Genomic DNA, 18,085 nt, shown 5'->3' with positions numbered 1-18,085 from the left:
ATATAAGGATATTAGGGGCGATCCAGTCACGATTGTGTTAAATTTACTCTCACGGACCTTCACAGTGTATCTATAAATATTTCTGTGATCATCACACCTTTAAAGCCGTTAATGCTTTGTTAGACGATGATTATCTAGATCATCTCCGTGTAAAACAATACTTTATAATAATCGTAACTAATTGCTGAAGCTTACCTAGATTTTGGTGCTGCCGTGCTATTGGCACGCCTACAAGGCACTCTGACCGGCTGACCAGTAGTATGTGATACACCTTTTGGGTCAGTTTGGGCGAAACTTTTGTCATGCACATTAAATGAATGCCGTCGCCTATTATCTTCATTCGTTGTGTGATATGTGCCCCCAGGCGCGTTTCCTCCTGTGCCGTTGTTTACTTTATAGGACTCTCGCCGGAACTCCCTGAGCCAGCGCGTAAAAGCACCTCCACCGCCTCCATTGCTATTGCCATTTGTATCGTCCCTGAAAAAAAATACATTTCATATTATTATTACAAAGTTGTTATTCCAAAAGACCATTTACAATATTTTTTATGATGGTTATTTTTGAAAAAATAAAAAAAAAATGCATTATTTATGAAGATATTTTATTAAAATAAAATGAATGTTTAATGTTGTGCAAAATTTTTGTTATATTGTGAATATATAAATATAATTCGCATATTATTATGATTCAAGATAATTGTATCACTTTCGCAGTAATATAATCGCTGTGCGACATATGTTATGTGTATTATATAAAAGTGAATAATAACGAAAATATAAATATCTTTTAATGTTAATATTACGTATTATTCGACATTTAAGTTGCGTGTTGAAAGGAATGTGTCCAGAAAAAACCATATATTAATAATGATACAAATATAAATTATAGTGGACATTAAACAACATCGATGGCTGAAGCCAGCCGCGTAAGTAACAATCTAGTTAACCCACGTGGATTGTTTTTTTTTAATTGTCTACAGAGTCGGCATCAAAAAAACGGGGTGGCAAAAAATGTCCTCTACAAATCCGAGCGTACGTTATGCTTCCTCAAAATAAATGTAAGAGGTATATGTTGGGATATTGGATTAAACGTGGGCAATCGCAAGCTACAAATATGTACACACACATAAACTTCTTTATGTTTCTGACTTGTACATAATATTGTTATTGTCATTATGTTCGTATTACAAATATTCTAATGGTTATTTTACAATAAATCTCGGCGTCTAATAAATTGCCCGTGTCTGTCTCTCTCTTCGCAATAGTAAATACGTTATCTGTTGCCGCCAGTGTCCATTAAATCAAAATGTATTGGAAACGAATGACCGACTTTCGGCATAGTGTCGTTGGGACAAAGAAGAAACGCGAACGGATACATTGATGGAGAAGGTCGACTATGTTCGCTATTACATAAACATGTGTATTATTAAGCGTTATATGATAATAATAAACAACTGTAGACAATTTCTGACGAAGAAAAATCGATAAATGCCAAAAAAGTCTATTCAATTTTACTTGTGCATGGTAATTTTGCAATTTGATGACAACTATACATAATAGACTTGCTATATAACTGCAAAAAAAATAATAATAATAAAATAAAATACACACAATTATTTTTCGTCATCAAACGTCTACTGTGATGTTTAACAATATCAATTATTTGCCAGTCAAATTATTTTTCTTTTTACATTCATTAATACGAGTTTTATAAATACTTCTTTAGTTTTTATTAAAAAAATAAAAACCAGCACAGTGGGGTCGCGGCACAGTGGTGATATGGCATAATTGGGTCAAGTATAAAGATATCTGACAGTGATTAAAATCACTATCATAAAAAATGCCTCGATGCAAATCTGTATATAGTGTTTAAATTTGTGGATTATTCCAAAAGCTACATGATCTCCTATTTCCTTATTTATATCCTGTTTATAATTTATAAGTGTAATATATTTATAATATATAAATATTAAAAAAAAAAGTATGTCGATTGAAAGAGGTATATAAATAGTATTTATCATAAAAAAATTGTATTGATCCATAAATTTTTTAAAAAGTATAGATAATTATAAAATTAAAAATATAGAAAATAATTTTTTTACAAAAATCTTATTTTTTTATTAACTATGATGTTACTTTTCATCATGAAAACAAACTAAAGTCCGACATTTCTTTTTTCAATAACAATTTATATTACATAAGCTTTAATTTAAGGTATATAAAAAGTGTCAGTATTTCTAGAACACTTTTACAAGTTAAGTTGAAAAGTTGTCATTTTGAATCCCCCCTGTGGGCAGGTAAAGTGTCAGATTTATAAAAAAAATATATCAAATGATAGTTAAAGATATTGTTCATCTATAAATTTGGTCATTTTTAAAAAAATTATGGCAGTTTTAAGTAAAAAAAATTGAAAAAATTTCGAAAATAAGCGATTTATAAATTTGTAATTTTTTGGAGATTCTCTCCATTTACGCGAAATGAGGGAAATTTGTTCAATTTTTGAGGGTAATGTCTTTGACTAGATACGATTTGTGATCTTTTGACGTATTGTTGAAAGAAATCGGTTCGGCGGGAGCTGAGAAAAAGTATTAACAGACAAAAAAAAATTAAAAATTAAAAAAAAAAGCATATTATAGTAAAATTAATACCTTCTCACCTTCGCATCGAAGCTAAAAATAGTACTAATACCAGTACTTGTTCTCTAAGTAGATAAAGTGTATTTAGTTATAATATACAATTATAAAAACTATGAAAAGTTTTAAAAAATATAACATCAAAATTTACTTTAAGAATGTGTTACTTAAAATAAGTTTTATACGTTGTATGTAAATTACCTAAATATTTTTTAGTCACAAACATTTTTAAATGTCCTCTAAACATCAATTTTGATTTTATAGCTCAGTATTATTGTTATAAATATGGTCATATTAAATTTCACTATTATTGATTTTGGTATTATATTTAGTATTCTCATTAAAAAAAATAAATTTGAAGAATTCCTGGTCGTCTCTGAGAGTTTAATTATTTAAATGACGGGGACTTATTAGTCATTGCTAGTATGGAAGACACACTCAATTACATATTCTGACGAAGTGACCCCAAGAACCTTTGCAATCGTCTGTTCGTCTTATTACATTCTTTGGGCAGCGAATAGTCAAACTACTCGAAACTTAGGAGAATAGTGCAATATTGACGATGAGCGTTTTTTGTTCACGAATAATACAATCGATCAACACTACGATATTATTCATCATTAAATTAGTTGGACGTACACCTTATCTTTATCTTGTTTTTTTTTATTTTATATTGTAGATGTGGAGCCATGTAGATTATGGTATCTAACGTCCATCATCATTATCGTAGTCATCTTTTCCAGGTGTGAATGTGTGGTCAATGCACTTCAGGCCTTGACAAGGTCACCGCGGCAAGTGGTGAGAGGTTTTTAGCTACAGAAAGATACATATGATTGCCACGGTGCACCAGATGCATACAACTAATATAGTAATACTCACAGCCCGCAGATGTGTATAGAAAAAATCAATATGTCAAAGTCAATGTTTGTCAAAACATATCAACAGTTGTTAAAAAATATTTATGAGCACGGTAAAAAAATATAAAATCAATTTCCCGGTATTAAATGAGAAATCAATAAATTATAATTAAAACAACTAATAGTAACGTCAACATTTATAGTCTTTGATTTCACGACACGTACTTACCGCTAAGTTAATTCAATAAATATTTTTGCAAAATGAAAGGAAACTAGAATGACTTCAATCAATTTAAGTTGACTTTACAGCTACATGGTTAGCTTCATAGATTCTCACTGAATGTGATGCCTTTTAAATAACTAATATTGAGCTTTGTTATTTAGATACCTTACTGAGATTTGTTGCACACGGTGTTTATAAATAAAAAAAAGATATAAATTGATTACGTCAGTAATTTTTTAAATTTTAAATCTGGATACCATAATTAATATCTGAATTTTCAAAAACATAGATTTAATTCGTTTCCTGAAATGCCTTGTTTATGTTTGATTAGATGTGAAGTTCAGTTCATTGATTTCTAACTACATTGTGTACTATACAAGGTGTTCAGTAAGCAAGGGAAAGAGTTTCTATTGTCCTCATTGTTTGTAACAATTGACCTGTTTCCTTACTTTTTAAACACTCCGTATGCAAAATTTGGTACTCAACTTCCATTTTAAAATATTTTTATCGGTAGATAAATAGGATATTCTCATAATAAGTACATGGTGTCCGATAAATTTTCTTGTCGTCACAAAGAATTTCAAGGCTATGGAGTTAACGTATAATAAATATTTTCTTTTTATATTCAAATCAGACTATCAATTTACCATTTTTTTTTTGCAGTATAAAACACAACAACAATAACAAATAACAAAAAAGATACCTTTTTAAAAAGAACTTAACATAAGATGGTGTTTATAACGTATCATTCATATTAAGTAGGTATCATATTTTAATATACATTTTTACATGTAGCGTAGTTTTTTAGTAAAGCACCTTATGAAGAATAAAGTAATTTGTCATGTGTTTTTTTAAATACTACGGTTTCTCTTATAAAACCTCTGTTGTCCTTCCCACGACACGACGTCTAGACCACTCAATTTATCAGTCATATCCGGTTAATTCTTAATTCTCTAAACCGGTCAAATGTGTAGTCTTTATTATGCCGAGGGTGAAATATGATAATCCGGATTAAAACGCGCAAAACTAGTTTGCAGATTTACACAATTAAGTTTAATTTTTGTTCATCTTCAGTAATAAATTTAATTTACGTAACTAAAAACTATAAAAAACATTATTTTAACTTGAAAGAGTAGTTAATTTTTTTTTTTTTGTTGGAGTCAAATATAGATTTAAGATAGAGATGACGGCAAACATTAAAAGCTACCTAAATTAATACTGTGATTGATTTAATAATACCCTATTATTTTCTATATTTTATTGACAATTGTGATTTCATTATTATGTCAGGTATATTGTCGGCTAAAAACGATTCCTTCTTTGAATACAAAAATAACTATTGCGATACCTGTTTCTTATACGATGGCTCTTACGTAAAGAGGATACAATGGGACATTTTTGAAATACATGTCTCACATAGAATGATTAGGCCTGAAATGGCGTGTAAATGTTTGAATGAGATCAATAATGATATAAATGTAATAGCTTCGACCTAAAAAAAAAAATTTTAACGACATTTGCTTGAAAGTACAATCATCGCAGTAACTTATTGTTAGTAAGAAACATAAGAATGATATAAAACATAAATAAGAACCGAGCATTGAAGTCACCGCAACTAGCACCTGTAAAACTTAAAATAAAACATTTAAAATAATCTTATGAAATAATGAAATGTCGAGAGTAAAAAACTAGAAAGTAATTTTGGAACTGAGGTTAGGGGGCAGGGACAACGCTGAAAGACCATAAAATTCTTGAACCATTAATGTTATTTAATGAAAAAAAATAATCGTTATGCATCAACGACTGAGATATACCGAATACAGAAACTCTACAACTGCATTCAGAGTCGTATGCTTATTGAAAATCAATCATCCCTAACATCCATCGGATATTGGCGTTGAGTTTAAAATATCAAAAAAAAAAATATTGTAATTTAAAATATTATGTGTTTTTTATTAATATATGTCAAAATGATTAAAAAATTACATAGTATTTTTGGGCTATTTAATATAATAAATTTACATTTTTCTAAAAAAATCATACGCTAATATATATGAAGTTAAATAAAACACAATTTACAAAAAAGTATCATATTTTTAAGAATTTGTAGCAAAACTAATATATTTTCATAGGTTTTTGTGGATATTTAAAATTCTTTTAAGAGGTCTAAGAAAAATTAATGAATTGGATTTAAAGACTACACAAGAAGAGTTTTAATTCACAGCTTAGACATAATATCAACGAAAAACATATATCGTTGGTGAAATTTTCAATCCTTCTGTTATAACGAGCAAATAAATGTAACGTTTTTCAGTTATACGAGTATAATGTTCACTGCGCTCTCAGTAAGTAACTTAAACATCACAATGAAATAATACATTGACGGAAATACGTTAATAAAATGAGAATCAATTCGGAAGACCAAGAAAACGTCACGCACGTGTTATTCCTTTCTGCATCGTTACATTAAACTCATGGAAGCATAATTGTAAATGTTTCCCATAAGGTTCAAATTCAACGACGCGTGAACAAGACACAGGGCTTTGTGCGAGTAGGCTTTTTTGACTGTTGCGCGTGACATGTGGCGGCTTGATCTCTTCCAACTTCTTATCAACGGCTGCGGTCATCGGTGACTTTGCGTGCTCATCTGCGGATAGAATAGTTCAACAATAATCGAATGCGCGTGTCCTCACTGGCACGTCCGCTTATGGTTTCCACTGAAATGTGTTGGCCGTTCGCAATGCGGTCGTGTGTTACCGCGTGTGAGTGTCAGTTGTTTTCGGTGTTGCGCACCCTGATAAGGTCGATGAATAAAATTGTACATATGGTAAATTACACACAGCCAAGAAAGGCAACGAGTGTGAATAGCTATACATTATTTATCTGTACACAAATCTAATATTATTATTACATCAAAAAACAGATTACTAAATAATAATGTAGCGTTAATTCTGTTTCTGTAGTTTTGTTTCATAAATATTTTCCAACACGAATTGTATTGTTGTTTCGGCACGTTTTGTGATTCATCAGTGAATACGGACAATGTTACTTTTAATGTTGGCGACCACTTGCAAAGGTGAACGTTCTGTTGACATCGCTGCATTTTAGGCTTCGAAACCCAATACTGTTAGTCCACTCGATCAATACAAGGAAGGTTTTTAAGTAAACAGAGTAAAAGAGTAAAAAACATAAATTATTATCAATACAATAATTTATTGTAATTTACACGTAGACAGTGTGCACATTCCAACTCATTTTCCGAATTATTTATTCATTTTAGTTGTTTTGTTACCAATTATATTTAAATAAACGCCTTTAATATTTCCTTCTAAGGCACTCAACTATTTCTATTAACGATTGCATTGATATTTCTATGAAAATCCGATTTTGTGCAGACGACGTTGCACATAATAATATTTCGCGTAGGACTATGGTATTAGATTGTTGTCCGAAAAACCCATTAAATTTCAAATGTGTTGTATAATATAATGCGCTATAAAATTTTAGCTGACAGAAATAAATATATTTAAAGTCACGTTTTTTGGTTTTTATTAGGTGTTCATGATCGCCCACTCGAATTGGATTAAATGTTTAAATAAATAAATAAAATTCCTTGTTGTATAAAATATTATAATATCTTAAATAAATTGGATTTATACGTTTTAACGTGATGATTATACAAAGACACTAGGAAACTATTTTATTGGATTTAGCACCTGTTTTTTTATGAAATTACTTCACTTGTCTATTAACAGTGTTTCAATTATAGTGCGATATTACACTTGAAAAATATTCACGTTTTTTTTTATTTAACTATGAAAGAGTTTAAGTTTAATTTACACATTTCTGGTAGATGGTATTAATATGTTAATTTGATAATATACATGTATGTATACGCGTATGTGTTGATTGACTGCGATTTTTTCATAGTAATTTTTTTTTTCTTGCTTACCGACTAAGGGTAGGGCGATTTTATATTTTAACCATTACTCTAAGATTTTTAGTACACTATAAGATTAATTAATAATTTTATAGTTATTAAGTGATTAGCTAAAATTTTACACGACAACCTTGACCGAATTGATAAAGAAAATTGAACAATCCATGTCAAAATTTCAAATATTGCAGTTGGCAAGTTTTAAAAATTCTTTCGGGTTACTCAAATATGTCAAAGTGGCTGCGCTAATTATATTTTATAATACGAGAAACAATTTATATTAAATAATACTTTGTTGAAAATATGCTTTCATTCAACTAATGACTAATTTAACGTAGTTGTTAAACAAGTCAATGTTTTTCGCCATAGTGCAATTTTGTTTTTTTTACTAAACTTTAGCACTCTAATGACTGTGAATGAACCTTACAACCGTTATTGTGACACCTTACTATAAAACGTCAAAAACATATTAATAAAAAGAACCGTTAATATCTTAAAAAAAGCACAATAAATTAAAGATTTTAAGTATGATCATAATTAAGAGAACTCAGTGATGGACCTGTTAAATTTGTACTGTACGTGTAGGCTAATATATTTTAACTAGAGTGTGTGATCTAAAAAAGCAATTCAAGATGTATAGCTATTATGTGTGATAATCGACGGTATTAATACTGCTGTTGAGGATTAACACGATAGAATTGTAGAAAAATAAACATTAAATTAGAACTCTTTTTTTAAATCGTTAACATTTTGTACACAGAAATAGTACAAGGACATAGTCGTAAATAAGAATGTAAATAAGGGTAATAACGAAGAAGATCGTGATATTTGATCGTGTGACCGACGACCTGGTTACTGGTACATCGAATTGATGAAAACGAAACTGCCGTTGATTTTTGACCCTCACCCACAACAGATGAATTCCTATTGTTGCGCATAAAATAATATTTTTACTTAAATTACTTGTAAAAACTTTTTGGGGGATAATCTTCTTGCAACACAAACAAATATGACAACAAACGAACGTTTATCACTGGAATAATACTGACGGATGGTTATAGTTTGGTAAACGGACGTTTATAAACACATTATTACCGAAAATATTTTTTCATCGAAAAATAAAATGCTCATAATTCAATGTTATCTACGTTACAGTGTGCTCCGGAACGTAATCGTCGTTTAAAAATCATGCCAATAGTGGTGTTATCAGTTGTGTAAATTGTAAACTGGCTTGTTTTTTTTACAACATGTCATTTTACCATTGAACATTTTTACCAACAACACACTGGTGTATCCATAGAAAATCGTGTACGTTATGCGTCCTGGCTAATGTTTGAGATGTGATTATTTTTTTGTTTGCTTGAAAATCGTGTTAGGTTCCTTCTGGAGAGGCTTTGTAGTGCATCACCGTGACGATCAGTCCCATTCGTTCCTCATCCGGCCAAACCATAAATGTCCCAGTAAATTATATCGTACCGACTCGTTACCTGCACACATTTTACTGGCCCGACTCCAACACCATTTATCGCCCACCATTTCAATATACAAGTACATTTTACTCTCTTTAACCACTGTAAGTCTATTTATACACATTTACTTATTAATGAATAATTAATATCTATCGACTTGTTTAACATAACTGGAGGCGTATGTCAACCTCCAAGCAACCACAATCGTTTTGCACAAGAATTTATCACTGTCTGAAGGGATTTTTTGATCCGTCCGGATGTAGCGCTATTAAATGGGCGCTGACGGTACAGATCAGCTGAAGTTGGCACAATTGCGATTGCCTGTAGATTCTTTCAGCTCACATATTTTTAACTGGTCCGTTTATGAGACAAGATTATTTAAATACCATTCTAATCGTTAATACGTCTCATCAATCAGCCGGTTAATACGTGGGGCCGTTCTAACATACACTCGTTTCACGATAGTTGCACTTATGTGCTACGAAACGCGAATATGATAAGTGAGGCGATGAGTTACCCAACATAAAAATCATGTGCAACGTTTTTATAGATTGTACATTACAGCAGTTTAGTGCCTACGTAAATACTCATCTATCGAAAATCTTATGGACGCGTTGTCAGCTTTATAATTGGATTTTAGCTGTCGGTGTACTAGGACGTATATTATCCTTTAATATCGGAATGTGTTTCCACACGGTGGGGGTTGTGCCTCCGGGGTTGTGGTTCATGTTAAATTGTAATGTAACGGTATAGGAATAAAAAAACGTTGGTGTACGCGGACAAAACGAATGACAAAGGCGGAAAATCTTGATAAACGATCCACCGGACCTATTTCAACAGTGTAACAACTAAGACGTTCGTTTGCTGCCGTGTGAAATTCACGGAGTCGGACAAAGCAGAAGTCAAAATAGTATTTGTAATAGATATGATTACATGTACAAAAATATGAAACTTAAGGTTTTTTATGCGTATTAGCATTATATTGAGATCATTCTAATCGATTNCCCTTTTTAATGTTAAATAAACGACACTCAGTTAACGTTTACTGTGTCACGAAAGTATTATGTATACAAATCTAGATATGATTACATGTACAAAAATATGAAACTTAAGGTTTTTTATGCGTATTAGCATTATATTGAGATCATTCTAATCGATTTCGTTAGTAATTAATATATTCGTTTAAAATTAATTTTTGAACAGTTAAAAAACTTAAGTTAGATATTTTTAATAAATTTTCATTCATAATTATTTTATTAATTAAAACTCACATTTAATGTACATTTAAATGATATATTCGATGAAAAATATGTCTTTTAAGTAATGATATTATAAGCGTATTCAAATATAAATTATTAATAAATTACTTAAAATATTGCATATAACAGTTTCAAATGATTAGTTTTAAAGTAATTCGAGTAACGTGCATGTATGAAAATATTTTTTACGACACGACTATTCCATAAAAGCATTTAATCTAATTCACTATCAAGTTATCTAAGCTTAAACACGTGACATTAACATTTAACAAGTCAATGAAAACAATTTCGTTTCTTTATTACGTCGCGTTACATAAAATGTTAACGTTTTGGTTTAATGTTCAATTATCTCAATTTTGATACGAGATAATGTCACTTAGATTGTCGTACATAACAATAATTTGTATTAATTAAGTGATCATTTAATAGACTATTTCTTTAGTACGCTTTCCGTCAGATTTTATTGTTATTGAAAAATATATCCGCCCAATGTATTAACTACAATTACTACGTTTGATTCCCAATGAATTTGATCACCTAAAGTGTTATATTAGTTTGCTGAGGTTTTAAAAAACGTCCAACTCACGCATTGTGATGTCGACTAGATAATATGAACCTATGAATTACGAAATCGTGTACATGCGTAAATAAATGAATAAATAAATAATTAGACGTTGTTTGTTTGTCGAAAGTAATGTGTTATGAAATAGAAAGTGCGTGTACTTTGCTTTATCGAAATCAAAGTGTCCTAGTACATGAAATTGTTGTACAAACATCCCTGACGAGGTATAAGTTGAACGTTCAACAGGTTTCGTTTATCCAAAATTACACCAAAATTAGTGTATATAAAATAATTCAAGATAGATGACTATGTCAATAATAATTTAATAGCAAAAAAACATTTTTGTTAATGTGGTCATGTCGAGCATAGAGTTGATTTCGTCTCAATTGAAGTAATATCGGTAGAATATGCTAGTTATTTATCACGATTAACGTTTTTTTAGATATATTCTTTGTGTTCAACTTATATTAACTAAATATTTCCAGGTGTGTGTTTATGCATTCGTCAAATTGTCCAAGTTCGCTGTCGGTCACGAAACAACAAATCACATAAAGGGCTGGCACATTGTTATGTAAATTCAACGAGTGTTGCACAACGTCCTATGAGGTTGTCGGGTAGAAATGTGCGGTTCTGATAGATTTACAATAATAACGCGTTAAATCTATGCCTAAAATAATATTATTATGATACGCAGCGCCGCGTCACAGACAACGACGATGGTGTCGTGGGTTGCGCAACGTAACTACATTCCGTCCGCTGACTGGCGCCTGTGCTTCGAAAGAAAACATGTGTATAACGCACATATATTATTTAAATATTACTTTAAACGTATGGGATTTGAGACGGACACGGAAAATGCTTCAGTCCTATTGTCGTTCCCTAGATCTGTGTAGACAATCAGTACACTAAACGGTTATTATGTTAAAAGTTTTTTTTTTAAACCCTTTCCCCATCTCAGACCATGATCCGCTTCAGCTGGTCCGACACCGTAGTGATTAATTAATTTACCGTGCCGTTGTCACTATTCTCAATCCCGACGCGTGTGTTCTTCTACGAAGTGGAATCTCCTCCATACAATAGATAGAAGACATACATTTGTTGGCTAGGTACAATAAAATTTTCACGGACAGCGTTCCTCCAAGTGACATAATTTACACTTGTGTAAATTTGCTAGAGGAATTAGCCAAATAACTCATGTCACTCTATCTATCAATCATATTAGAAGATATTATCCGAATTAGGGGAGAAAAAAGACTTAAATCGGATAAAGTATCGAAAATCTTTTTCTAAATTTTGTTTCCATAGCTCATCAAAATTATTCAACTTAACGTAACACGACGGCGAGTCGGTGAAGTACTAACGAATATTTGCTTAGACGTGTCGCAATTTGTAACTGTGTTTATGGGTAAAAATATCATGTACTCATATTAACTACTTGACAGATTTCGAAAAAATTATTATTCTGCTCGTGATGAACGTTAAAATATATGATGATAGCACGTCATTAAGATTGATCTTCCATGTATCGTCTGGTTAGAATGTTATGTAACATGCAAGTCGTTAAGAGGTAGTGATTATCTTTATTTTCATCGTGTGCGATACAAAGAAAACGTTTTTTTTTTTTTTTTGATAATACTTTGTAAAACTATCTTTTTTTTTTATCAAAATTCATAAAAAATAAAACTAATCAATTGCAACGTTTGTCGCAAACAATACTTTTAATATGGTCGTCCATTAAAACAAATTGTATTGTTTATTATTTTTTACTAAACTTGAATGACCAAACTGTGAATTGCGGTGTCTTTATTATTAAATATTGATATGACTACAGTGTCTGATTAATTTTAATGAATATAATGGTGTATTCACTAAAAACTATTAATCATATTTGAAGTAAATATTTTTTCAGTAATTTACCAGGATAAACCTAGTCGTGCCTTTTGTAGAAATGAAATCAGATGTGTTTATTTTTGTTATTTTATGAGGCGCGCAAGTGAAACACGAGTATTTGAGTGCGTATGTTATAGTTATAGTAAATACCTTTGTAAAACCATTAGACAGTAGAAATTATAATATCACTTGGCGTTAACCTTCTGTCGTTATATAATGAAAATAGATTTTAATAAAGAACATTGAACGTATTTTAATCAATTACATATGATATTATATCATTTAAAAGGTGTAGGAATTACTAGTGAAATTTAATAATTTATTATCTGATCTAATCGCTCATTGATTTCTCGGAGATCATCACTATGCATACAATACGTGGTACAATTGTTCACACCCCGGGATGACAAAAATTTCTATTCAACGCTCAATCAATCAGGTATGTATGACGAGTTATAATTGTTATTGAATACTTAAATGTGGGAGTTTCGATTGCTTACACTAAGGGTGTGGAGCGCATAGGGTTACATCGAGGGTACGGTGCATGTAGTAACAAATATAATACTTAGTGTTGTGTCTATTCATTAAATACACCCATCTTACATTTACAATTGTTATGTGATCCATCCGTCGGCAATATCCTTAGCGTGGGATGGTACATTATTCTGACTGATGGTCAAAATGAACATGTTATTTTAAATTGAATTAATTATTTTAATAGTCAGTTAAAACATCTCAGACTGGCCGTTAGGAAGTTTTTGAGTTTTATTTGAGAAATGGCTTGGAACTTTAAGAGGTTTTCCGTACGTTAAAACATTGGATATTTTTCTAAGAGAACGCGTAACAACGTCAACAATCGTAACAAGTGATCATTCGGACGGTTTAAATACTAGAAAATACTTTGCTTGAAATTATCATCGTGGTATTTTTCAATTATTCCTACTGGGTACCTGTTATTTACGTTATTAGAATTTCGATTGGAAATAATAAATAGTATACATAGTTACGAAGATATTACATCAGCTGAGACGTTTCCAAACCAATTGATTGGAATTCATAAACCACTCTGTTTATTAGACATCGTGCGCTTGACTAGGGCCGTCGATTTCGATTAATATCACTAATATTCTTCCCTCGGTTTATTTTTTGACAGGTCAAGTATGCAAAATAGCAAACAGCAACAATAATAATAATAGTGGAGCATTATTAGCAGTATAGAAACGCGGAGTATCTACATCGAATTATATATTGTAATTAATTGTTATTCTGCACGATGTTGCTCGGGTCTCGATTGAGAGAGATACACATAAAGATGCGCGAAAGGCATTCGCCTCCGAGCATAAGGCGTTTTTTTCCGAAAGAGGTTATTGTACTCTGTTTTTCATTCGGCAGTGACGGCTCGCGCGCTAACACATTGCATTTATATCATATACGACCATTTGAGTTGTGTGCCATAGTAACGGATTACCTTTTTTTTATACCTTTGTATTGTGTTTTAGAGTGTTGTATACGCTCTTATACATATATTATTTTATATCATACGTAGCTCGTCGGAATTGTCATTGGAAATAGAGATGACTATGCGTCTTCTCTTCCTGGACGACTGAATATACTCTTCTTTTTACAATGCATGTGTATATTACAGAAAAAAGAACCCGAACCCACATTCACTTTCCATTTATGGATATAGCACTCAAATAGTCTCTCTGTTAGTTTCGTTCTATAGGTACCTAGAGAACCTTTTGTCCAGATCACGACCATCATAGTCGTTTCCTCCGCGCGATATTGTCATTGAAATAGCACGCGTCTGTTAACTAAAGGAGACGACCGCGTGTGCACGTCAACCTTCTGCCGGCTACTACTGCAATGCGGTCATACATAAGAGTCAACCACGGTTACGGAGTGCTTTAATGAAGAGTCATTACTGTCTTAGACAAGTAGTGGCGTCGGCGGCGGCACAACGACGACGCTCATTTATCAAAAACACGTGAATAATTTGAATAAGTCTACGGCAGATGAAATAATAATAATAAAATACCATGGCAGTTGTGCTTATCATTCGACCGAGGACGATGTGAAAGGAGTTTGGCCGAATCCAGCCGAACTAATTAATCGTGGGTTACGAAAATAATAACAACAATAACAGTAATATATTTTTATTATCGCCCGTTTGAATTCGCTCGTCCGACACTGGCACTTAAGGATGAATAGAGAGCGTCATGTTTCCATGGATTATGGACAGAGAAAATCATAAACAAATTCTCAGTTATTGTCGCGTTACACATAGAAAGTAGGTCTAGGGAAATTTCCGCTTATTATGATAATGTGTCAAATTTGAAAAATTAACACTTTATACAATCAAGTTGTTATGGGCGTCACGTTTGTTGTTGTGTGCTTCTAACGAAAGTCGATTGGATTGATTGAAATAGTATGTTCAGGGTGAGTATGTGTTTAATGTGTCTGTCTACAGCCTGTAGACTACAGATGTGTTACATGCCTCCTCAAATTTTTTATTAAAGTTTTGATAAGTTATCGTCGCTAACTTATCGATTGAATAATAAATAACGTTGAAATAATTATCAGTTTATTAATTATTATTCTTTACTAAAATTATATAATACAAATTCTGCTACGTTAATTATGAATTAAGTAATTTAAATATCTGTAAAAAAAGGTGTTTTATTGACTTTTTTATATCTAGTAAACATATTGTAAGAAAAATTATACGGTCGTATGAAGAAAAATGTGTTTTAATTTTTAATATTCGTGGGAAGTAGTGGCTACAAATAAAAGAATGAATATCTTATGTTTTTTCACCGTAGGTTTATTATTTTTGGCCATGACCTATACGTTTTGATTTATTCCTGTTGTACTGTACAATTTATTATACTATTGTAATAAGTTTGAATTTGACAAATAATTTGGTTCCATCCAGATATCGGCTGATTTAACAGTGGAGCATATGTTAATTTATCCAAGAAAATAGAAATAAAAATTAACTTACAACATTTTTTATTATTATATTAGTAAATTTGTAGTATAAAAATAAATACGAATACATTTAGTTTAAAATCAAAATTAATAATCGAGAATATCACATTGATGAGTTTTTTCAATTATCACTTTGTACATCAAAATACAGTTTTATAGTTTCATTTTTATCTAAACGTTGATGTATAAAATATACAAAGACATTATAACATGCGGAAAAGCACCGGGTCATCGGACAAACTGGTTTTAAACTGAAATCACATATCATCTTGATCTTATTCATAGCTCAAGTTTTGTAGATACTACTTTTGTTACTATATTTCAGAATGCAGTTTTAAACGTATGCCTATAAGCATTATCGTCATTCGATTGTTAAAAGATTTATACTAAATCAGTTTTACACTCCAATTAGTTGAATAATTTGTTCTACGATAGCTTATATGGATTCAAAAATAAACGTTAAAATATTTGTATATATTATGATCTTGCGTTAAAGTCACTTACTAAACTGAAATGTCAATGATACTCTATACAATACACCTATGCCATTATCTAAAATGAACGCAATTATTATGTATTTTTTTTTTTACACTAGGTATACAAATATTGGATACATTCATTAAAACACATACTAACACCGAAACTGATCATAAATGAAGATTCGAAATTCCAATGGGCGTCTCTCACTACTAAAGACTATTTTAAACCCTGTATGTTTAGACCCCCAAGCTATCCGTTACTACACATCTCAAATTAAACCCCAGCAAACGATTTTACGTTAAAAACTACCCTGCTAATAATATTTTACGGATGAGTTATGTTCCGGAAACTTAATATTTTATTACCGATAAAAGATTATTCGTTTTTACGCCCCCCGTGACTTTTTTCGATTCCATATATCCTGTAAGCTAAGATTTATTGATGCCACCGAGTCGTCACCGCGTAGGTAGTGTTCGCATTGTCTACTATTATAAAAACTAATTGATAATTGATTAGATTGATATGTTTCAACAAAGAGACAATTCTTTTCGATTAATTAAAAACTTATATAAAAATAACAAGAAATTTTATAGTGGCTTAAAAATTTTTAAATTAAGAAAACATTAACTTAAAAAACGGAAATTTTATTTACTACAATATTTTAATACCAAGTTAAAATAACTTAAGTAGTTTTATAAAGCTTAATTTCACATAAATCTGGCTCGTCTATTAAAAGCTTAGGCATATAAACTCGGATAGATTCTCTAAATAGATATATTTTTTTCTCTCACGTTTAAATTTGGTGAAATCATATTTCTATATACATTTAAACTAACTATCAAGACTCGAAATAAAAAGTGTCCGTGATTTGCGTTGGGTGATAACACAGATATCATATTATAATAATTACACATGAAACTTCATTGGCTAAGATAGTAATCGCTTTTTGCATATGCCGCACATGCTTTGATGATGGTAAATTATTATTTAAACCTTTCTTACGCAATGTTTATATTATTTTTTACTAATAGCTTCCGGTCCGTTTATGACTTTAAATAAACACGCGTTAAGAATACGTTCAGTGTATAAAATAATAATAGTTAAAATGTTACCCAAGCAAGTTGCGAATAATCATATGACTTTTTAAAAGGTGATTTTTGCAAATAAATTGGATGTGTTAAGAGATTATGTGGTAACATTGTTATTTCAAGTTGATAAGTTGTAAGGAAACTCCAAATAAAGTTTCTATAGGTATAAAATTATGAGACGCTTTCGCTAAAGCTATGGACAAGGTTTTATAGGGAAAAAAAAACCCGACTGGTCTGGACATCAAATAAATAATGATAATTTTTCCGAGATAACAAATGGCCATGTTGTTGATGTGTACTCGTTACACGTGACCAAGATTAAATGGAAATTGGTGCGTTTGGTTTGATTCTGCACGAAGTATTGTTACAAGCATACGTGATCAGAGTGAGCATTTTAAGCATATATCGCCTAAAGAAACTACACCACTTCAGGTCTGACAGTAAAATAATAACCGAAAACGATTACAATAATATTTATTTTCTTATTGTTGTCCTTTGCCATTTGTGTACTCATAAACCTACTCACAATTGGCATTCACTGGTCGCGTGTCAAACAATTTGACCCGATTCGCTGTAGTTGAAAAAAAACTTCTCTACGAGACCGGACGTGATTTAAGACCCTTTAACGCAGGTTTTAAGGCCTTAAACTCATCACCTTGATTTCTACACATCTTGTAAACCTCAAGACGATGTGTCG

General features: G+C 31.1%; 1 protein-coding gene across 1 annotated transcript in view; it reads right to left on the bottom strand.

Annotated features, from left to right (window-relative positions):
• The window catches only part of LOC126895228 (uncharacterized), a 93,386-nt gene that overhangs the window by 66,207 nt on the left and 9,094 nt on the right, over positions 1-18,085 (bottom strand). The window contains exon 2 of the mRNA XM_050666853.1: positions 196-477. Within this exon, the coding sequence (XP_050522810.1) occupies positions 196-477 (282 nt within the window). The remainder of the gene's footprint in view (positions 1-195; positions 478-18,085) is intronic.

Source organism: Daktulosphaira vitifoliae, unplaced genomic scaffold (assembly GCF_025091365.1).
Source record: "Daktulosphaira vitifoliae isolate Bord-2020 unplaced genomic scaffold, ASM2509136v1 Scaffold_1, whole genome shotgun sequence".
Lineage (NCBI taxonomy): Eukaryota > Metazoa > Arthropoda > Insecta > Hemiptera > Phylloxeridae > Daktulosphaira > Daktulosphaira vitifoliae.
This window is presented reverse-complemented; position numbering and strand designations above follow the sequence as displayed.